Source organism: Choloepus didactylus, chromosome 3 (genome assembly GCF_015220235.1).
Source record: "Choloepus didactylus isolate mChoDid1 chromosome 3, mChoDid1.pri, whole genome shotgun sequence".
NCBI lineage: Eukaryota > Metazoa > Chordata > Mammalia > Pilosa > Megalonychidae > Choloepus > Choloepus didactylus.
Genome location: NC_051309.1, coordinates 200,510,149 through 200,534,198, shown reverse-complemented (window position 1 = coordinate 200,534,198; position 24,050 = coordinate 200,510,149). Strand labels below are relative to the sequence as shown.

The 24,050-nt window shown below is 42.0% G+C and overlaps 1 protein-coding gene across 9 annotated transcripts in view; it reads left to right on the top strand.

Moving 5' to 3' along the window:
* ACSL1 (acyl-CoA synthetase long chain family member 1) overlaps positions 1-24,050 on the top strand; it is a 67,175-nt gene that overhangs the window by 3,045 nt on the left and 40,080 nt on the right. For 2 of the 9 annotated variants that reach the window (XM_037831100.1, XM_037831102.1), the window contains exons 2-3: positions 1,538-1,967; positions 17,671-17,897. In XM_037831100.1, the coding sequence (XP_037687028.1) occupies positions 1,889-1,967; positions 17,671-17,897 (306 nt within the window). In that variant the 5' untranslated portion in view covers positions 1,538-1,888. Of the gene's footprint in view, positions 1-1,537; positions 1,968-5,368; positions 5,435-7,051; positions 7,121-12,857; positions 13,087-15,440; positions 15,906-17,670; positions 17,898-24,050 lie in introns of those variants that run through there. The other 7 variants (XM_037831108.1, XM_037831106.1, XM_037831103.1 and 4 more) reach the window with 7 other exon arrangements.

Below are 24,050 nucleotides of genomic sequence, written 5' to 3'. Positions count from 1 at the left end.
CCCGGTGCTGCCTGCCTCACAGGAAGCAAAAGTCTTGCAAACTCTTAAGGTTTCAAAACTGGTAGCTCCACGTATGTACCTGGGCTAATTCCCCTCTTGAAATTAGTCTTCAAGTTTTAAATATAATTTTGAACGCTGTCTAATATCAAAACCAAGACTATTTGCCTCAGAGAAGCTAAATGTATTTTTTTTTTTTGTATTGTAAAAGTAATCTAAGCTCATTGTAGAAAATTTGGGGAATAAAGAAAATAGAAGTCTTCCAGAGATTAAATACTACTAACATTTTGGTGTATTTCCTTCCATTCTTTTTTTTTTTCTAAACATACTTTTAAAAAATTTTAAGCATATGTATATATTTTTAGTTGTCATATCAGAGAATGATTCTCATTTTTTTAATTTAGTTTTTTAATTAGAGAAGTTGTAGGCATGTAAAAAAAAAATACAGTGTTCCTGTATACCCCCAGCATGTATTTTTAATTGAAGATAAAAATTTTGGTAATTCAACTTTAATCACCTAAATTATTTGTATTTTTCTGTGTACATGCTCTCCAAAAGGTGAGTTTTGAACATGAGTGCATTATATGTTCTATAGGATATGCCATAATTTATTTACCCTTCCCGTATTAGATATTTAGGAATAACTGTTTATTTCAGAATACTTTACCAAGCTTCTTATATAGTTAAATATATTTTTTTTATTTTAAAAAATTAGGGGCATATTCTGCTTTAAAATTGTTGAAATTGACAATGATTTAAAAATTATTTTTATTAACAAATGGATTTTCATGGACTTTGGGGTTCATGTGTTCTAATCAGAAGTGCTGAGATGAGGATTTTGTGGTTTGGAAAGATAAATCTAAAGAGGTTAGGGCATAAAAGGAGGCACTGTGGATTGCTTTTTAGACCATTTTCTCATTTGGAGAGGGACTTTTGCTGAATGTTGTTTTATCTAGCAAGTCACACATAGTTTGGACTGCTGTAGAAATTGGCATGATCCCCTCAGGTTTGCTGTGGGAGAAAAGTCTGGGTAAATACACTGAGCACCATTTTTTTTCTTTATTAACCAGAGTAAAGAGAGATTTGCTGGACAGCATTGGCCAGCTAAAGCTGGAGGCCACAGCCCAATGCGGGCAGGCTTAGGAGTGTGGTAGGAGATGAGAGCTAATAGCACACAGTACTGTTCTCAGTGCTTCATGTGCTTTAACTTAGTCAATCACCCAACAGCCTACAAGGGAGGACTTCCTATTATCTGTATTTTATAAAAGGTAAAGAAACAAGTACAGAGATGAAGCTGCCCAAACCAGGATTTGAACCCCGGCAGTTTGACTTCAGGGCCTGTGCTTCCTATTGAGTGCTTGGCTACACTGCCCCTCTAAAGCTAGAAGGATTCATAATTCAGAAAGTCCTGCAAAGTTCCAGATCATCCAGCTGGTGACAAGACAGAGAAGAGAGCTGGTTCTTCTTTGGTGTCACCGCGCCTTGACTTTTCGCCACTTTTCTTCACCCTCTGTCACAAATTGTCCTTTTGCCTCACCAGATGCTGCAACGGACAACACATTTTAAGATTCAGCTTGATTCAAAGAGTGATGTGATCACTTGCTACACCGCTGTTACTTTCTACAGAGTTAAAAAGTGAAAGGCTTTGCCTGCTCTGGGAGTTGGTGGTGTAAGACTGGAGAACGATGGAGACATGTGAAGAATGCATCAGGAGTGCAGAAGGAATAAAGCACACTCTGGGTGGGAGCAGTAACTGAGGCTGAGTGGAGACGGTGGAGCACCTGCTCACTTGAAGTCGGAGATTGACCTCATCCTGCCACATAATTTTGCTTTCTGGTACCTGTCTTGGGTACTTTTACCAGAAACAGTCCATCTCAGCATGTTCTAGATCATGTTGGAAAGTTTCAATAGACAAAAGAATTGTGTGGTGAATTTGCTGAGTTTGAAGATAACAGTGGCATTGTCCAGTGGTATGGGACCCTTTTTCCCAGTGAAATTCTGGGCAGAACCCCGAAATAAATAAAAACAGGGCTGCTGTGGTTGAAGTTGGGGGGAAAGTGTGGGGTGGAATCCCAGATCCCACAGACCCCGTGGCTTCCTCTGTGTCGCTGTTGCCTCTGAGGCACTTCAGAACAGAGCCCTGGCACAATGTTTGAAATAGCCTTACTCACTCATTTTGTTGATGAAGTAACTGTGGTGCAAGGCTGTACCTTCGTCATGGTAGCACAACTGGTCTGCCCCATTGGCCATGACAAACTGTGTAGTTTGTTCCTGGCTCTGTTTCTGTTCAAGGAATTGCCAGACCTCAGTGCTGTTCTTGATTTGTGCCCTGAAATTCTCTCTGTCCCCACCAGATTCTGCGTATTCTAATTTGCTTTCTGTACAATATTGCCCAATATACATCCATTTCTTTCTTTCATTATCAATATCACCACCCTAATGCAGAATCTCTCACCTCTGGTTTAGACCTGAAGCCCTTAGATAAAAAAGGCGGTAGACGGAGGAGGAGGGTGGTGGTTATTAATTGTCCTAAATCACAGTGCTGATCAAATCCCTCCTCTGCACAAAAGCCTTTGAGGGCTCCCCTCTGTAGGCACCAAGACTTGATTTAGCTGGGCTGCCAGAGGCTTCTACAGCCTACTTCCAACCTGTGGTATCCCATGCCTCCCCAGACCACCACTTACTGGGGCTTTGGTAAAGCAGACTCTGGTGGCACAGAGTTGAATGGTCCCTGTACCCCAAGACTGTATGTGAGCACTCTCTTCTGCCTGGTTGACCTTCCTTATCCCAGCCTACTTTCTCATAGCTCTGCTCTGTGGAGGCACTTTTCCTGAAATGAGTCTTGGCTTTCTCAGACTCTAGATCACAGAGTGGAACCCAAAGCTGACATTAAGCTGGGATACCCCAGCACCCACATTGGTGGTTACAATTTTGAGATACTTCTGTAGTGGTTAGAAAGTTGCTGCTGCCCGAAGTGCCCCATGCCCAATCCAGAACCTGAAGGGTTAACTCCTGGCACAGCAATAATAGGATCTTCTGGAACCCTATGATCTGGCCTAGGTCTTTTCTGATTAGCTTTGGCCATACTGCTTATTAAGGATTTTGAATAGCATCCCTGCCTCTATCCTGCATTTGCCTTTTCACGTGTGTTTATCTTGCCTCCCCAAAATGGTACCTTGGCCACACTCTAAGCTCTGGCACATAGAAGACCTGGTCATTGTCGTTTCTGTGTTTTCAGCTGCATTTAACCCAGGGCCTCATTGGAAGTAAGCATTTCGTATCATCTGATGATTGATTGACACTGGGAGTCCTGTAAATGGTCAGGTGTCCCATTGCTATGGGGTTACTGCTAAGAATATACATTTTAATGTTCCAGGTTTGTATATTCTGAGACTGTGCAAAGCTTGGCTCTTATAGCCAAGATCAAGGCACTGAAAATCTCTAGATGAAAACGTGCACTCTCATTGGGTCAAACGTGCTTGGGAGTGTATCTGAGATTTCTCTTTCAGTGTAGTTTCAGTTAGGTTTGAGAAACAGGTGGTTGTGGGCTTTGCAGAAAGTGGGAGATCAGTGTCAAATTCTAGATAATCTTACATAATTGCACTATAGTCTTGGGATACCTGATATTCCTACTTAAAATACCTTGTTTCTGTGCCACTAGTGAAATCATTACCTAGCTGTTTGTTCTCTCTGTAGAACAGTTACCCACACTGTGCCCAAGGCCAGAATCTGCAGTATCCCAGAATGTGGAGCTAGCAGATACCTTGCACTCACAGAGCAAGGAAGGAGCCAAGGTCCAGAGGGGTTTGGCTGGGCGGCCCAGAGTCACAGGGTAGGATCTGCAGACAGCGCCTGTCTGTGCATTCTGTCCCAACACAAGTCGGAGATAAGCTCCACTGATGCCAGGACCTCTTAGCATTCAGGCAATCTGAAGATTCTTGGCCCTTGGAGCAGGGTCTGCAGCTCTTAGGTCCCCAAAACCTACCTGGTCTCTCAGGTGAGGCCAGCCCTGTAGCCTGCGTTGGCCCCAAGCCCTTGATTCTCCTTCCTCCAGAACAGCTGACCCAGTCCATTTGCCCTTTCCCACTTCGCTAGGAGGCAGTCACCAGCAACGTCCTGCCTTCTCCAACACGCTTTGATGGTGGATATTTTTGTCCCTCTACTCAATGTTGCAATCAGTTTGCAGACTTTGGCAGGCACTGTTATTGGACCTCTTAGGTACCTGGCAAGTGGACAGAGCTGCTGCAGGGCCTGCTTAGGAGAGTAAGGGCTAGTCTCCAAAATGGGGTACATGTACCCCAGGGAGTGGGCTAGACCGTCCATTAGGGTGCAGGGTGGAAATATTCAGAAAAACATTTGCACAGTAGTACATATATACAGTTTATAAATAAATGCATTTACATATTATGGATGTATTTATCTATATTGATTGGAAGACATTATCAAAAATTTAGGGAACCAGAAAATTAACTCCTTCTCTACCATCAGTGTGGCAAGACATCTCTGAATGCCATTTTTAAAAATGAGAGAACTCAGTTTGTCAGTTACAGAGGAATTGAAACTGCTGTTTGAAACTAGGTTGTGATTCATGTCAAAATCGGGCTCTGACTTTAGGAGAGTCAGGTTAAATTCAGGGTAGGTTTACCTTGGGATCCAGAACTTGACAATGTGGAAGCCTCATTTGGACAGGGATTTTTTTTTTTTTTTTAGTTAGAGAAGTTGTGGATTTACAGAACAATCAGGTCTAAAAGGCAGGATTCCCATGTACCACCCTGTTAACACCTTGTGTTGGTATGGATCATTTGTTAAAATTGATGAGAGCACATTTTTATAATTGTACTAATATTTATAGTGCATGGTTTAACTTAAGGGTCACTGTGTTGTGCAGTTCCATGTACTTTAAAAAAAATTTCATTTACAACCTAAAATTTCTGCCCTTTTATCACATTCAAATATAGAATTCAGTGCTGTTAATTACATTCACAAAGTTGTGCTACCATTACCACCAGCCGTTACCAGAATTTTGCCATCGTTCCAAATAGAAACTCTACCTTTTAAGCCTTAATTACCTGTTCCCTACCCCCACAAGGGACTTACCTTTTTCCCCCTCTTCCTTTCAGTGTTAAAACGTACACCTATCAATGCAGTCTCAAGGCTTCAGTGCTTGCAGAACACAGCTGTTCTTCTGTTCTGCAGAACTGCTCTTAGCCTGAACCACATCCAAGCACTAGCAGAGCTCTACTGTAAATCCGAGCATAGTTTGGTGTAAGCGTCAGGTGGCCAAGCATTTTTCCCTGGATTCACTATTGTACAGCTTGAACCTTAATGTGGATAGGGATTTTATTTTTGTTTTGTTCTGTTCTGTTTGCAGTGCTTGGCATGTAGTGGGTACACAGTAATATTTGCAGACTAATTTTATGGACCTTTTTCTTTTCAGGTAGGTTATTTCAAGTCAATATTTAAGTTGCTGTTCTTTGTTTATACCTTTGGGAATTTGGCAGGATGCAATCAGTATATGTGCCATCCAGTTTTTTTCTCCCACAGATGGCTTCCCAAAGCTGTAGGATCACAGAGCTCTGGTGGTACCTCAGAAGTGTCAACTGAATGATGGGATTTTGGGAGATTTGCTTTAAAATAGTTTTTAAAAATGCATTTAAAGTGAAACAATATTTGCAAAATTTGAATCATTGTTGAAACTGAAGCAGGGTAATGGATACATGGCCATTTATTATGCTTCTCTACTTTTGAATTGATTTGGGAATTTTCATAATAAAAAAGTAAATACAACGTAAAAGGAAATTAGAGACCCTAAATAGTGTCTCCTGTTTCCCGACAGGTAACTGCCAAACTAAACAGTCTGTTTTTATTTCTTCCTCTTTATTTTGAACACTGGGTCAGTATTCTATAACCCTCTGCAACTTGTTAGATTTGGTTTTGTTTTTAGCTACCCCATGGCCAGTCACCTCCTCTTATAGTTACCTGAGCTCTGTGTAATTTTAGCTCATGTCCCGTGGTTGTCACCAATATCCTCCTTTATCCCTCCTCATTCAGTTTGAGCCAAATCTGGTTAACCTTTTCTCTATTTCATGTACTGCTCCTCCAGTACCACTGAGGTCTCCACATAGCTGATGAAATTTGGAGGTCAGAACTGGACTCCTGTTCTTTAAAGGCTCTGTTCAGTCCTGAGAATTGCACAGTATAAGAATATTATTTTGTGGGTTCCATTTGTCTCTGCTTTTTAAAGTAACAGCAGTTATCTGTGGAAACCTGTCAAAACTCAGAAGTAGATTTCTCCCAAACTTTGCGACTCTCTGGTCTTTCTCTCTCTGGGTGGTGGTCCTGTCTTTCTATTCTATCTTCTACTTACCCCTACTTGCCTGTTCTGCTAAGCCGTTCTTCCAGTTTATCAGCCACTCGGAAACCTTGATCTGTTTTAAGAGGTGTAAGTAACTCTGCCCAACCTCATGTCCCTTTAGCCTTCTTATCCAGGTCACTGATATTTGATCGTAGCGACTTCTGTGAGCTCTGGCCGCCCTGGGCTCCTTGAGGACAAGGACTGAGTCTCCCACACTTAGTTAACTGAATGCTTTCTGGATCAGGGTGAGCCGCCTGCAGCAGCCGCTGCTTCCTAGCCCAATGACAAAGGGAGAGAAGCAGTTTCCTTGGCCTCTGGATGAGGACATTCCTGCCAGATGGGAGCCCTCCTTGTTCCCCGGCAGGCCTGGCTTTTGCGTGTTCCCCTACCCCCACCTGCCTCTGCCTGTTTAGATTTGGCCTGGACCCAGCCACAGCTCTCCCAGCAGCCCTCCCTCCGGTCTCCAGCCCATACATAGTATTTTCTCCCTCTGCTGGATGCCTGCAGCGCCGGGCCCTCTACCCCTACTTCTTTCTTTCTCCTGTGATTAGGTTAACTCTTGGAGGTGTGTTTGTCTTCATTGATAGCTTAATCGCATTAAGGACAGAGAAAGCACTGCTAGTGCTTTGTCTTCATGGGGAGGGCCTGCTGTTTGGAAGGGACTAAGGGTTTATTCCCACCCCCCTTGTGATTTTTCAGGCTATTTGTTTACCTGCTGTGGGGCCATTTTTCAGATGAACACTTCTGTGGAAGTTGCTGACATAGCTGGTGAGTGGCTAGTTAGGGCCCAAGGCAGGGCTGGCACTGAGGGCTTAGATATTTATTTTCTTGGAGGGGCTTACACCCCATCTGTCATTGCCTTATACAGATGGGGTGTCATGCTAAATCCTTTCTGGAGCAGATGGGGAATCCTTAAATACAATAGGCAATTAACTGACCTGATCCAGTTATATCTTCTTTATCTTGAGAAATTAAAAAAGAAAAACACAGTGAAGTATAAAGGATAATAAAATAATAAAACAAAGAGTCATATACCCTCTATGTAGAGTTGACAGTTTTTTTTTTTTTCAATCTTTTGCCTCTGTCTTAGGAGCATGGAATGGATGCTCATGCCTATACTCCATCAGTTCCAAGATTCCATCATTATGGAATGTCATGTTGGCCTCACTAACATTCATTGTAAAGATTAGGTGTATTCCAACTTTATTAATAGCCATGCCTGTCTCTCTCTCTTTTTTAATGCAATTTTATTGAGATATATTCACACACCATATAATCCATCCAAAGTATACAATCAGTGGCTCACAGTATCATCACGTAGTTGTCCATGCATCACATGATCAATTTTAGAACATTTTCATTACTCCAGAAAAAGAAATAGAAATCAAAAAGAAAACCTAAAACATCCCACATCCCTTACCCGCCCTACCTCACCCCATTTTTGACCCCAAGTATTGTTATGGTACATTTGTTACTGTTGATGAAACAATGCTAAGATATTAATTACTGTTAACTATAGTCTAGGGTTTGCAATAGGTACATTTTTTTTCCTATAAACCCCTCTATTGTTAACTCCTTGTAATAGTGATGTACATTTGTTCTAGTTCACAAAATAACTTTTTAATATTTGTACAGTTAATCACAGTTGTCATCCACCACAAGATTCACTGTGTTATACATTCCCATGTTTTAACCTCCAGCTTTCCTTCTAGTGGCATACATGTCTGTAAACTTCCCCTTTCCACCACATGAGTGGATGCTTTTAACATTGATAAATTTCTTCCTGTGCCCTGCTATTACCTGGGTTTTCTGGGTTGGGTGGAATCCTGTTTGTTTAGCTCTGCATGTTGGACTTGCCTGGCCCTCCTTTTCCTTCTCTAACATAGTCTTGGAGATGCTATCACTGTGTTGCTAGTGGAAGGGGCTGCTACTGTCTTCTATGCCCCCTCCTTTCTTTGTCCCACAAAATGGAGGAGTTTGCTCAAGATTTGGCAGCTTATCAGGGCTGCAGCCAGTAGCTAGCGTGTGAGCTTTTTGCACCTGAGTTTAGGATTCTTTTCATGTTTCTGTTCTGTCTGCTTCCATATTCACTACTGGAAAACACTGGCTTGGGGAAAAGCACCTGAGGGGACCCTAGGACTTAGATACCTTCTCTGTTTGCGGTTTGGTGAACCAGTGGACCTCCCTCCCAGTCCTGAGGCCCACGCTGAAGAAGAGCTTCTGCCTGGCTTTGGGTGGGTTCTACCTATCGTAAAAGGGCCTTTGATCCCCTTCCCTATTTAGTTATTCTCCTTTTCTCCTACTGGGGCCTCTTGATTCAGGGTTTACTATGTGGTTCATCCCAGGGTGGAGAGTCTGTTCTGCTGGATTATTTCAGTGGCGTCAGCAATTTTATTGCCTTCCCTAGCTATTATCATAACAGGCTCTGCTTGTGTTGCTTAATACGTTTAACATGCAGATGTAATTAGTACTCCTCCTGTGCTGTCAGCTGAAATAGCCTGCCTAATTAGTTCAGGGTTATGAGTGGGAAGCTTAACCTACAGAAGCCTCTTCTGTCTTGGTTCTTGCCAAAGGGTTGGGTCAGCCCAGCAGGCCGTACTGTCTTCATCAGCTGACGTGAAACCGATGGACTAAGGCTCTCTCTTCTGTCCAAGCCTGCTCCTTTCTCTAGCTCTTCTCAGTAGACTTCCCTGCCTCATCATGACATATACAGAGATCGCTTAACCGGTATTGAATCAGTATTTGAAGACAAGTGGAATAATCTTGTTTCTCTTGGGAATTTTGTTGAATGGAAACTTGCCCTCTTAAATACATGCCACTAAGACTTAATCCTGCTGTCCCACTTGCTTTTCCATGACCTGGATTATCTTCAAAGAGCATGTTCTCACTATAATGATCATTTTCCCAGGTGGCTATACATGACAGGTCCTCATTTCTATGTGCAAAGAGGGAAGGGAAGAGAGCTGTATGGGTGTTTTGTTTGTTTGTTTGTTTGTTTGTTTGTTTGGTCTGGGAATGTTGGGCAGGTCCTGTTTCCAGCATTCCTTGCCTCTCTCAACCACCCAGTTCTCTCAACCTTTCTGGGATTGTATTCTCCTCACTAGAGTCTTGCCATTGTACTCCAGCTTCCATGCTAAAAGGAACCCGGTCTGTTTCTCTGGCTTGGAGTGTTCTCTCTTCTGTCATAGAAAACTCACCTGTAGGAGTCAGTGGCCTGCCCTTGTGTGGGGCTCTGGGTTCAATCACTTCTAACTATTTGCTAGTCTACTTAACAAAAATTCCTGTTTGATTTCTCCCCTTCTCCATGGATGGACTTGATTTATTTTAAACTAATTAGAAGTTACATGTCTAAATGTATGTTGAAATGTTTTAAGTAGGAGAGAGGACCCTGCCTTTAGAGTTGACAGAGTTCTTGGGTGGCACTAAACATAAATGAAACAAATTATAAAACTTCATGGAAAGAGGGGCAAGATATATTTTTCTGTAGTCTTTACACCAGTGGCTTGCAATCTTTTTTTCTTTTCCCCTCTACACCACCTGGGAGATGCCACTTATAATCATCTAGGACCCTGACTAGAAATTTGAAAGTGATTTTCATAACCCCTTCCTCTTTCGAGAGTCACTCTTCTATCCATACACCCACCAGGGGCTTGCAGTAGAGAAATGGTCAGAATCACAGAGATCATTCATGTTTAGTAAGCATCTGTCCTGGGCAAGGCACTATGTTAAGCACCAAGGACTTATAAAGATGGACGGGAAGGGGTCCTGGCCCAGTAGGAGAAAGAAGCATCTATATAAGTGCCAAGCATTGCTCACCATGAATATAAGGTAGGAAGTGCATCTTCTTGGAATTCAGAGGAAGGACTAAGTGATTCTGAGGCGACTGTGTAAGAATTTATTTGCTGATGACACTTGCCTTCAAGGGAGTGTTGAGGTCTGGCATTAGCAGGTTGGTTTGCCCAGAGAAGTACAGAGTGCAGGTGGAATGCTTGTCTGCCCATGCATGATGGAGAGCGTCTAGAACCCTGGAACATTGGGTTGGTAGCTCATAAACCACCATCTTGCCTGCATTGCCTCTGTTGCCCCACCATTCCTTCTCCTGAGCTCAAAAACTCAGCCCTCCAATTCCTTCTCTTTTTTCCATTTATGTCCAGTTAGTTACCAAATTCTGGCTTTTCAAAGCACAGTGCAGCATGGGCTTTTTGTTGTCAGCGTCATCTACCAACTTTGTCTAGATTCAAATCCACATGAGCCTGGGTCACAGCCCTTGCCCTCCAGAGGTTTCTGGGCTTCGGATTCAGGCCTGGGCTCTTGCACACTTGTGTGGAGCTGGGGCAAGACATTTAACTTCTCCTAGCCACAGTTTCCTGATCTTCAAACTGAAGGTTATAACAACCCAATGCAGTAAGTGCTATTATGAAGATGATGTTTAGTCATACGGATACTCGCTCAGCACATTGCCTGAAACACAGTGAGTGCTTAACACAGTGGCTTTTAAAGGAATCATAATCTCAAACCAATTTCCCTGAACATCTTTTTTCTCTTTTCTCATCTGATTTAATCCTGTCATTTGTTCTAGATTAATTTGCCAAAAATGGTAAAGGTGGGGTGGGAAGTTGCTTCTGATAGTCTCGTTTCTGTCCCTGTTACATGAAGTATTAACCTGTTTTCTTGGACTACACACATCCTTTGAGGACCAGCTCAAGTTTTGCCTTTTCAGTGTAGCTCTCCCTGAGAGTGTGTTATTTCTTTCATACTTTTTGCGCTTATTGCCATCCTGTTCTGTACTCTCCTGCTCACTATTTTGTGTACGTGTTTGTATTATGTATTTTACTCAGAAACCTCATGAATGCAGTCTACAAATTTTTCTCAGTTTGTACCTTCCATTGCTGCCACAGAATAGGAAATAATGCCTATACCCCAACATAAGGTGAAGTTTGCCCCAGTACTCTCTTTCATTCCTCATATTAGAGTCTTTCTGAGGCATTCATGTTATAGACATTCTCTCAGTTACTTTATTATGAGCACCAACATCAGGTAGACGCACTTTGTTCTGAAACCACTTCTGTTAATCCTAGTTTGAGGTCCTTGTAAAGGTTAACTAACTGAACTATGCTTTTCCTAAGGCAAAGAAATTTAACCCTTGCTGGGTAATTATTTTTTGAGGTTTGACCTTTCAAAGACAAGTGATGGACATTATTAAATCTGTTTAAGAAGTAATAAAGTATGGTTTAGTTGTATGAATATGGGATATATAGGGCAAGTATTTTCAACTGTCCTAACATTATACAAACGCATTCTTATGAGCTAGAGGAGAGTGCTCAGTGGTTAAATCACATGTGACTTTAGAAAATGCTTCAACTTAGACAACTTAAATGCAAGGGAAAAATAAGAAGTTATGCCATGGAAAACTGTGTTCAGGACCTCAAAAGTGGCTTTAAAGATGCTTAAGACACTACTTGAAGATGCCTATTCAAAGGCTTTGACTAAAAGGCCCACGAAATTTGAATAGAAAACCCCCCAATATTTCTGAAGTAATTTATTTTGTCATGTGGTGTATATATAGCTGAACGAATAAAGAAACTGTGAACAGACATTTGACCTTTTCATTTACATTGCTAAAAGTTTATCTGTGCAAGTTGGCCTCATTATATTTGGGATCTCTTTATTTGGGGAGCATATGTGGTGGTTGGGGCCTGTGTCCAGTATAAACAGGTGAGGTATGTCCCTAATCCTACTGGTTAAAAATTAATTTAACTTTATACTTGGCTTTTCAAAGCTTTGTGTCCTACTCTTTCTCTGATAAATATGGGAGAGATGGACAGGGAGTGGTTGAAGCACAGAATTATTCAACTTGACTCAAATATTTCAGTAAACCAAGTTTATAAAAATGGGGCAGCTCTTCTTTGTTTCTCTTTTTAAAATCTTCTTGGAAGTTGAATTGGTGATTTTTAGGATCAGTTTAATGAAAAGTAAGTGGGTTTAAGGTTTTCTTTTACTTTGCTGGGAAGGAAAGCCCCAGTGCCGTGGGTGGGAAAGATGAATTACCTGTGGAACCACTTGCCCACTGCACATGGGATCCCAAATTTACCCAAAGGGACTTTCTCCTTCTCACGCTCAAGAGCAACCACCGCCAGGGTCTTCTGTACCCTATGAGGTTTGACGGTGACCCTGCCCTCCTTTCTAATTGGGAGACTGGCATCTCCATGGAGCTCCTGTACATTCTCCCTCCAGGGATAACCTGATTGCTCTTTTGGTTCAAGAGATGATAGTTTAAACAAATCTAGTTGTGGGGAATTTGCCAGCGAGGTTAAGGAGCACGAATCCAACGGTTTTGGAGTGGCAAATTGAAAGAAGAGCAAAAGGTCTGGCTGCCGCTCTCTTGTTCCTCCCCAAAGCCTGGGCTTTGCCCGGCCAATCCAGGACAAAGGGAGAGCCTTCAGCCTTCTGTAAATAGCCTATTGTACAAGGGGAGGAGGCGGACCCAGGAATGGCAGCATCTTGCCAGCTTGGCTTGCTGCTTTAAGGAAAGATGTCAGGATTTCTTAATTTGCTGCTGCCAGGGCAAGGGTGCTATTTATGTGGGATTGTTGGAGGGCTGCATTCCTCGTAAAATATTCCTTCCAACTGCTATTATTCACCTCGCTGAAAGCTTGAGGAACTTTACAAGGCGAGAAACATCCCGCTCGACCGTTTGGGGTTTATAAATGACATGAAGAAAGGGAAATGCTAATGTGAGTATAGTTAGCAGAATTGCAGGGGCTGAGCATGTGTGTGCGTGCATGCATGTGTGTGACCTTAGGAAGTGTGTCCTTGTGAGTCTCCTCTGGCCCTGAACCACTTTTTTTATGGTACGAGCCAAACGGTAAGAGTTGAAGCTTTGTATTCAGTGGGCCTTGAACCCATGTGTTCAGCGACCAGGGTAAGTAGATAGAATAAATGCTATCGTTTAGATGAGGCATTGAGAGTTGAGATCAATTTTGGAAGCTGCACTCTCACCATACATTGTAGTATTTGTGCTGGAAGGACCCTTGGAAATCACCCAGTGTCCTAACCTGGGCTGGGCTGAAGGGGATGTGAGACCCCAGTGCAAATAATTGTTGTGAGAGTCAGCAGTCAACAGAAGTTAAGAATTGTTTGTGCAGAGGAAAAAGCATGGGTTTAGAGTCAGGTCAGTATTTCAGTCTTGACAGGCACCTTGGGGAAGCTGTTTAAGTCTCTGGCCTTGGTCTCCTCGTCCATAAAAAAGCCTATTTTGTGGTGGTGTTCAGATAAGATGCAGGATGTGAAAGCCTTTGCTCAACACCAAGTAAATGCTGGTTTTGTTGTTAGCTATTCTATCCAGACTTCAGGCAGACAGGTACCAGGATTCAGGTTTTCTGACTCTCATGCAGTCCAGTTTTTATTGCCCTGCCTGGCTGCATCTGTTTCTACCCAGCTGTGTTTCAAGGCGTCCTCTCTCTGTTGCTTCACGCTGGGCTTATGCCAGATTTCCATTGTAATGAGCCCTGTCATTCTATGGCTTTAAACTGTAACTATATAGAAAATTCAAAAGACCCAACTGAACAAACCCACTGGCAGTGCGGGGAGGAAGGATGTACAGGAGTAGCTGTAGAGGAAGGAGAAGCTCGCTGTCAGTAATCTTTGTGCCTTCCCCACAGAGAAACACTGGCTCCTTAAGCCTTTAAGTGGATTGAATCATATTCTTAGCAAACAGCAGTGTGATTTATATGCCTGGGCTATAAACTTCCTGAGACAATGATGTGGAAATCTGCCTTTGAAAGTATTAAAGATATATTCCAACTAGAATACCCTTGAAATAGGCATAAGGTCTGTCTGTGAGTTTTAAGCATTTATTAGCAAATGCATGAATCTTGATGCTTCTTAGAAACCTGTTAGGACTGAGTCTTAGAATGTATTTAAGGTCTTTATCCTGTCTGATTTTCTTTGAATATAGGTCTGCCTTCATCTTTAAATACCCCAGGTACTTTCTCCTTAATAGCAGCTAAATAGAAGAGAAAAGATTTATGATGTCATGTTTAAGAGTTGTTCTTTTACATGGATCTAAATGAGATGAGTTGTTGTTTTAGTTCCTTATTGCTTTTCTAAACAGACTATAGTTTTCCTATATACGGCATTAACCAATTTGTTTAGTGAAGTTGGTTTGCAATTTGTTACCTGGCTGCCAGCTAAGAGGCATGAATTAAACTGCTGTAGCTTGTCATTATCACCCACTGAAGATAGGAATTTGGCTGGATTTATGCCCAAGGTATTACAGATTAGTTTCTAATAAAATGCTCCTGCATGGGTGCTAATAAATATAGAATTTTTAAATAGTTTTTTTCCCTAGATTTATTAAACTTTCTTGGCTTAATAGTGCCTCTAGCTTGGCCACCACCAATGCCTGAAACAGAAAAATTAGTAACCTGCTTTTGACTGTATCTGTCTAAGGAGGCATGCAGGAAAAATTATTTAAAGATCTTGCACAGGAACATGATTCTGTGAACAATTTCTATAAATTTGTACAGTCTAGGTTTTATGGAAATTACTCCATTAACTTTGGAGAAGTAAAAGAGAGAAGAGCATGGCTGTGTGCCTTTAAGTGGGGGTGGGGGTAAGGGGTAGGTTTTATTTAGACTTGGAGTGCTGCCTGGTAATGGTAATAAAGAGAACTATAATAGGGAGTGATTGGAGGGGAAGGCAGGTTTGCATATTACAAACATAAGGTTGCTTTGCATTTGTAGAGTTGCAATTCTCTTTCTGAATCTGACTGCCGAGTGCCAACAGGTCCCGGGCTTGAATTGTCTGCTCATCCTTAAAGTCATGGCATAAGCATCAGTCCCTCAGAGATCACTGGATCTTGAAGGTGGTAACTTATCATCCCTTGCAGATATTGCTTGTTTAATTTTGCCTCCTCCCCTCTAGATGGTTAGCCCAATGAGAGCCCAGACCCCTGCCATTAACGCTTTCCCCAGCTCCTCACACAGTGCTTGGTATACACTAGATGCTCAAATATGTCAAATGACTGGAATAGCTCAATTCCTCTGAATTCATCCAGAATGAATCTGCTGTGAGTATGCTATTGGCAATCTGTTTGTCTCTTGGTCTGTTTTGTGTTGCTTAGACATACCACCCAACATCTGATCATTCATTTCAATGGTTTTTAATAAGTATGCTATTGTCTCTTATTGGGAAGCTGAGCAGAAAGAAAACAGTATCTGTTTTCAGAACTGGCACTGACAGTGATGCTAACTGATGCCTGTCCCTGCCCATGGGTGGAGCAGTGGGGTGACTCTGCTTCCAGCTCCTCATTGGCCCTTCCTGCATCCTGTGTTCTCCTATGGAGTCAAGTATGGATTTTGTCTGCTAGTTACCTTTAGCCCAGTAGGCAGCGGCATGGGACTCGGCATGTGACTCAATGCCCTGAGAGACCTTGGCAGGCTGGGGAGGGCCAGCTGCGCTCTTCTGACACCACCACCGCCCCAACCTCCCTTCACTTTTCTGTTTCTGCAGTAGCGTGTCACCTAGCAGTCAGCTGCTGATGGCACCGATGGTGAGTGGTTTTATAAGAGTGGGTGCTTTCTCTCCTGATTTAAACCTGAAGAAGGTTGCTTATCTGTTTCTTGTTTGTTGTCAAGTTAAAATCTTGAAATTCCCTGTACTGGATTTAAGCCCTTGGTATTACAGATTAGTATTTAATAAAATGCTCCTTCATGAGTGCTAATAAAAATAGAATTTTTAAATAAAGTTTTCTTTCCTAGATTTATTAAACTCTCTTAGTATAATAGTGTTTCTAGCTTGGCCACTGCCAATGCTTAAAATAGAAAAATTAGTGACCTGCTTATGACTGTATCTGCGTCATGGAGCTGTGGTAGCACAAGATTTTGTGAGCTGAGCAAATATATTATGTTGGCTCCTGTGATACTGATGGCTGGTAACAATTTTCAACTTGCTATTCTGCAACTAGATTTAAATTTAAATAGAGGATTTTTGTATTTGGAAAAAGAAAAATATTTTCAGTTTTGTGACCTACCTATTAAAAAGAACCATAGTAAGTAGCTCACATATGCCATCTGAACTTATAATGTTAACAATCGTTACATTGCCAGGGAGTTTTTGAGTCTTTCAGATTATTTACTCTTATTTCCTTCCCTTTGCTTTCAAAGAAACTTTAGGGCACGATTATTCATCAGTAATTTTCTAATTAGAATTATTATTATTTGATAGTTTTTACATGAATCTATAATATATAAATTGTCTGTAACATTCAGTTGCGGACTTTTATATGTATTGGCTTGTTCATCTAATTTTCTTCTGTGGTTTGGCTTCTTAATTTTGCTGTAAACTTCTTGTAGGCAAACATCACTTTTATTGCCTTTGTACCTTACTGTTCTACACTGAGGACTAATCACAGGGTATTCGTAGAGGAAATAATTATACCTAACATGCATTGAGCACTTTTTGGTGCTTGGCACCATTCCAAGCTCTTTAGGTGAATCATTTAGCCCTATGAGATAGGTACTGTTTTCATTTGCATTTATAATTGAGGAACCTGAGACACAGATAGGTCCCCCAAATCCTACAGCTAATAAGCTGAGGAGGCACAATTTGGCTCCAGAACCTGGGATCTTGTATATTATTCTATACTCTTTCTCAAATACTACACTGTAATTTCTCTCTAGATATTTGGTGGTTGATTTAAAACATATGTAAACCAATTTAATTTTTGTAGCCATAAATATCTAGGGGAACATTAAAAAAAATGATTTTTATTAGAATAGCCACCTATAGGTTTCCCAGCGTTTATATTACTGCTTTTGTGATGTGAAGAGGATGGGGAAGATAAGAGACACATTGAAATTGAGATTGGCCTGATTTACCAGTTGGGAGAGCTTGTTCTGTGATTCATTGGAAAGGATGGAAATTGATGGCCCGTAGGCAGTTTGGGTTTGTTTGTGCCTCTTCACTCTTAACCCCTTAGCCATGATGAGGGTATTTGTTCAGGTGGAAGAGGACAGAGAGATCAGGGAAGAAAGTGGAAACTTAGTCCACTTCTTTCAGCATTTTATGGCAAGAATTCTTTGTGAATGAAATCTTTTTAATGCCGTTAATGACAGCCTTACACAAGAGAATAGGGAAAGGAACTAAAATGAATTCCTGAAATGCTGTTAGAAAAAGGAAACTGGACAGCCAGGAAAAGACCTGAGTTTAATGCCTTGATTGACCAGCCAGCCATCGGGTTAGAGGGTTGGCCTTGGGGAATTCTAGAGGAGCTTGCCCCCTCTCTGTTATGATGTGACATTTTTCTCTTCCAACAGAATTCCATTTAGGGAGCTACCAACACAGGACAATGCAAGCCCACGAGTTGTTCCACTATTTTCGAATGCCAGAGCTGGTTGACTTCCGCCAGTACGTCCGCACGCTTCCAACCAACACGCTCATGGGCTTCGGAGCTTTCGCAGCACTCACCACTTTCTGGTACGCCACGAGACCCAAAGCCCTGAAGCCGCCATGCGACCTCTCCATGCAGTCGGTGGAAGTGCAGGTAAGTAGGGGTTGCTTGCATTTTTCTGAGTAATCCAGGCCCATTGACTGCAGCATTGATGGAGAAGACAAGCAAAGTTAAATGTTTGCTTATGAGAGTACTTTGTAATCAGAAATGCGCTCAACCAACCCAAGTGTTGAGGATAATAAATGGATGTAGAGGCCAAAATACAGGACAGATGGATGATGAGGTGATGTTGGCTGGGTGTCTACCCACAGCCTCACCTGGGTTCATTCAAAAATCACACAGAGGTAGGTCGGGAGGATTAGGTGAGGGGAAAAGAGAGGTGCAGAGTCCCTGCTCTCCTGGGGGAAGAGAGTTGTTAAGTAGTACAGAGAGAAGGATTCATCTTGTGGCATATCTGATAATTAGAACATATCCTCAAGCTGTTAAAATAGGGACACTGGGATTTCAAATAGGATAAGTTTGTTTTTCTTGACAGAGTAACATGGCAGCAGAATTTAGGATAGGAGATGAAGAAACAGGGACAATTAAGAGGCCTCTAGGTTGAGTTGGTGAGTGCCTTGGTTGCATATGACTTGGGCAAACTAAAGGTTGCCCTCTCACAGTTCAGAAAATTAAACCAGAACGTGAGTGGCATAATGAGGGCTTAATGGGTGGGTGTCACTGGGAAACCTTCAAACCCTTTCAGAAAGATTCTTTCTTGGACACCCTGCTCCATCCCCTTTTCCTTCTTACTCTCTTTCCAAGGTTAGTGAAAAACCTGAGGGGTTAAAAGGATGAAGCAGCCAAGTTCTCACTGGTGTTTTGTCTCTTTACCTGGGCCTACCTGAGTCAGAATTAATTTTCGGCATTTATTATTTTCATCATGTGCACAGGACAACAAAAGTGTTGTGATGTGCAGAATCACCCTGTTTACTGCTTTGTAGATGTGGAGGTGAGAGTCTTCCCACTTTTTCCTGGGCTCATTCCCACAGTAAGGAGAACATTGTGCCCTTCCAAATAAAGCCCTGGCCTAATGAATAGGTTTTTGTTATTTATGGATCTTTAGTTCTTTGTCTTGTTTTTAGACAATCTCTTGGATTCATTTACATGAAATTCTCAAATATACATAAAAGAGATGTCAGTAATTCATACCAGATATGAAAATGTAACAACTGAACTTCTATTATGGAAAGTTGACTTTACACTTTTTTTCTATTTAGCAGGTAAAGTTAATAACGTACCACCTTAACAAATCACACAATGATGAGTAGAACTTCCCTTCTGGCAGAGCCCCTGAGCGTATCATTGCCAGAGCATGGCCCTTGTTGTGAAAAGAGTAATTGGCATATGTAGAGTGAAGACATTTTTAATTTAGCAGTAACTTTAAAAATGCCTAAATCTTACTATATGAGAAATTGTGGGGCCACTTATGGTGTGATTTTTAAGTTCCAGCTTAGCATAAAGTGATTAAATCTTATTAAAATAACTCGACGTGTTCTCTGTAGAACAATTTAAAACAGATAAGCAAAAAGAAAATTAAAATCACTCATAATTCCACTACCTAGTGAGTAGCCGTCCCCGTTTTCCTCTTTGCTTATGGAAATAAATGTAGCTCTGATTTTTCAGAATGTGCAGGTCTCAAAATTTCAAATATGTAAAATTAACTCTCAGTTACGGTGCTTGCTGGTTAGAAATGCTCACTTTCATCTGGCCAGCATTGTCATACAGACTTCTATGACCAAGAGTTGAACTTAATTAATTTCATTAAGTATTGATCAGGAGCCTGTATGTCTGGCCCTCCTAGGGGCTGATCACCAGAATAAAATGTTATCACTTTGTTCCTACTTTGAAAAGAAATAAACACCATTTACCAGTTCCTACTCTCACCACCATCGCCCTCGGTCTCACACACACAGTTTGTACCATGCTGCTCTTTCATGTAAACTTTACATAGGTATTAAAATGAGAAAAATTCACACCTTTTGGTTTGGCTGCATCTCATTACTACCCACAATGGCTGTTTACCGGCCACACTTTTTTTAGAGCAACAGCACACAGGTTTTTTGGTTTGTTTTGTTTTTTGTGTGTGTGTTTTGTTTTGTTTTGTTTTTTGTTTGTTTGTTTATAAGTTATAGCTTCTAAATTCCTTTTAAAAAGTGAGGTAGTGTTTTAGTTTCCTAGACTGCTTGAAGCAGACACCATAAAATGGGTTAGCTTAAGCAATGGGAATTTATTAGCTTTTACAGTTTGATGCCGTGAAAATGTTCAAATCAAGGCATCATTGAGTTGATATTTTCTTCCTGAAGACCAGCTGCTGGTGATCCTTGGTGACTCTGGCACATGGCAAGGCACACAGCAGTGTCTGCTGGTCTCTGATTTCAACTTCTTGCTTCTTTGGCTTTCTCTCTCTCTTTCTGTATTCATTCTCTTATAAAGGACTCCAGTAATAGAATTAAGACCCATCCAGAATGAGGTGGGTCACATCTTAACTGAAGTAGCCTCATCAAAATGTCTACACTTACAATGATTTCACACCCACAGGAATGGATTAAATTTAAGGACTTGTCTTTCTAGGGTACATACAGCCCCAAATCACCACAGGTAGTAAAGTGGATGTTAGCACTCAGTCTATAGACCTGTGCAGAAAAGGCAGTGAAGACATAAACTGTAGAATGGGACCAAGAAGCTGGAGTTAGCAACAGGCTGTAAAACATCTTTCTTACATTCTTGAGCCTGATTTTATCAGGACCTTATTTAGAGGGCTGTGTCCCCATGTCTGCAGTTGCAGCTCATCATCCTGCTACAGTGACTTGATGGCCAGCCTTTCCCTCTACATTGGGGAAGACCTTCCAACTTGCAGAGGTTTTTGCTACTGCTGCTTCATAGCTTTGAGCAGTGGATGGAAGCAAGTTTTCACTTGTGTTTCGGTTTGCTAATGCTGCCGTTATGTAAAACACCAGAAATAGATTGGCTGTTATAAAGGGGGTTTACTAGATTACAGATTTACAGTTCTCAGGCCGTAAAAGTGTCCAAACTAAGGCATCAACAAGAGGATATCTTCACTGCAGGAAGGCTGATGACATTTGGAACACCTCTGTCAGCTGGGAAGGCAGTGACTGGAATCTGCTGGTCTTTTGCTCCTGGGGTGTTTTTCAAAATGGCGCTCTTCAAAATGTCTCAGCTGCTCTTTTTAAAGGACTCCAGTAAACTAATCAAGACCTACCCTGAATGGGTGGGGCCGCACCTCCATGGAAGTGATCTAATCAAAAGTATCACCTACAGTTGGGTGAGTCACATCTCCATGGAAACAACCTAATCCAAATATCTCACAAGATTGGATTAAAACATGGCTTTTAGGAGGACATAGTATATCTAAACCAGCACAACAAGTGCTGTGAAAAGTTTTCCATTTGAGCTTATCTTAGCCTTTTCTCTGCAATTGAGGTCCCCATGGGCCCCTAGGGGGGGGCAGTTTCACTGGACTGACCTGCACCCTTTGGGATTGGTCAGGACCCTATGTTGGTGGTTGCAGTTAAGGGAGGTAGGAGAGTGCGTTGGAGCTGGAAGGGCCCAGAGAGGCAGAGAGCTGTGGCAGGGGCTGGACCTGGCTCCTTGGCTTATGCCAGACAACCTTGAGCAAGTTCGCCTGGCTTTTCAGACCTTCACATCCTCATCTGGGGAACAGAAGTGGGGGGTGCCTTCCCTCCCTCGAGGTTGTTGAGAGGACCCAACAACATAAATGCAGAGTGTCTGCCCGGCCCATTGTAAGTGTTCAGTAGTGTTAATTTTCTTCTTCCTTACTGGTCTTCTCTTTTAATCTTCATATTCTATACATGAGAAAACTGTCCAAGGAGCTGAACTGAGGTCATACAGTTAGTGGAAAATTTAGAACTGTGTTCTGCTCCCTTCTTTACAGTAGGTGGAAGTTGTACGATAACTGTGGGGACAAAAAAGGATGCCTAAGGATAGCAAGGAAAGTTTGGATCTATCCAGATAAATTTGAAAAGTTACTGGCTAAAGCTTTGAACTCTGTGGCAGGCACTTTTGAAAATGGATATGTGGGCACCTGAATCTGAAGGTAGATCCCAGAGATGGAAGTGGAAGGAAGAAAGGTACAGGTAAGGTAGGAAACGAGTCTCATGATTCTTCTTGCAGATTGGATAGAGGATCAGAAACTCCTGGCAGGTGAGGAGGGCCAAGAGTGGAAGGGAGTGTAGAGCTGTCAGAACCTGGGCAGGTCCAGGAGCAGCAGCAGAAGCTGATTTCTGGTGAGCTTCTGCCCTTCCCTCACCCCCCATCCCTGCACCAGGTCAGGCAGAGATAGGGTCAGAGCAGAACGTGGTGCTGCTGGGGTTGTAGGTTCACCAATGAAGGTTCAAGTGATTAGGCAACAAACCATCCCGAAGTCTAGCTGAGAACCATTGTAATTGCTACAGGAGGTAGAGGAATATGTGAACTGCTGTAATTGATGAGTGATTTGATAAGGACATCACACTGGCTTACTTCTCTGGGCAGGAAGGAAAGGATTTTTGACCAGTTACTACTAGATTATAAAGTACTTAAATGGAAACTCAAGTTGTTGTTGTTTTATATAGTAAAGAGATTGTAGCAAGTAAAAACTTTTTTTAGACCTTTGGGTCCTTAGCCTTTCTAAGGCTTCATTTTAAGAATATCAGGACTTGGATTCAAATTTACTTCCTGTGACTAAATCAGTTACTCTATAACAAATTTGCTGTTTAGATTGCTACCAGACCTTGGTTCTAGTGTGGGCATATCTTTTCAGATGCAAAACCAGTTCCTCATCTGTCCCCAAGTTATATGGCTTAATTCCACATCAGAATCACCTGACCTTTCAGGGCTAATGCTGGCGAGATGGTCCTTTTGCAGGAAAGGTTGAAATGTATGGTCCCTATGTTGGGATATATATGGCAAGTGACTTGCTTTAGCATTTTAATCCAGTGTTCCAGAAAGTCTCATATGGAGGGTGTGATGCTTTGGATTTAACTTTCTGTCAGTCACAGGAGTGGTAGTTAGATATGTGTTCATTCATTGAGCATCTGCTGCATGATGTGCACATTGCCAGGGCAGAGAAGGCCACTGTCCTCCTGGAGCCTGTAGGCCACAGGGAGTGCTGCACAGGACTCCTATCCCTGCAGAAGATGTTAGCAATCCTTAAACTAAGAGTAATGCAAGCATCTTGTTTTCATGCCATAAAACTAGAGCTGGGGTTCATTCTCTGGTGAGAACCTGAAAGAAGCCACCTAAATTTAAAAATATCCAGCCCATGGAAGCACTGCTCAATAAAGAACATGATTTTAAAGTTCAGAAGTCATAGTTCACTGGAGGCCTTTGCAACATCATCGCTTGCACAGGCAGTTCTTGCAGGTCCCAGCTCACGTGCACACTGTTCAAGGACTAGTATTCTTAGTCCACATTTGGAAGATGTGTGTGGAGCATATTCCTGAGTAGGCTTTTCTCACGTCACTCATTTCCACATAGTCATAGTTCCTACGTACCTGCCTTTAAAAGCCCACTTGCAAACTGACATGGCAGTATTTGTAAGAAACGAGAACAGGATCATTGATTCTGAAGTTTTTATTAAAACTCACATCAGACTTTTGGGTAAAATCTAAGTGCAGATCTACATGGTAATGACAGTGGGGATGCAAAACATGGCAGTGTCCTTCTGGACTTGAATGACCGGGGCTGGCTTTGAGTGGAGGGACTTTTGTAGGGTTGGGTGGGATCAAACATTGCTTGTGAAGCAGATGTTTTAGGGACGAGCCTGAGTGGAAGCTGCTAGGGAAGGCCAGAAGAAGAGGTTGTCCAGGAAGGGCAGGTGGGGTCAGATGGTGGCATCATTCATTCTCACCAACACCAGCCAAGTGGTCTGTGGAAGGTGTGCCAAAGCCATCTGGTAATATGGAGGCATTTTATGAACGAACTAGAACAGAGAGGGAGGTAGCAGGTGGAAGAAATATTAGGAACAGTTGCAGCATCTGGTTGTTTCTACAGTTATTTGTAAGTACAAACATAATTCTCATCTCTGGGGAGCTTTGCAGCAGTCGACGAGAAGTATGTGTAAGACTATGGAAGAATCTCCTGGTTTGATGCTCATAGGTGTCAGTGATCCTCATGTAATTCTTTGTTCTTTTTAGGCATTAACGTTCATTTACTTAACATTTGTAATTATGCTTCCTATTTACT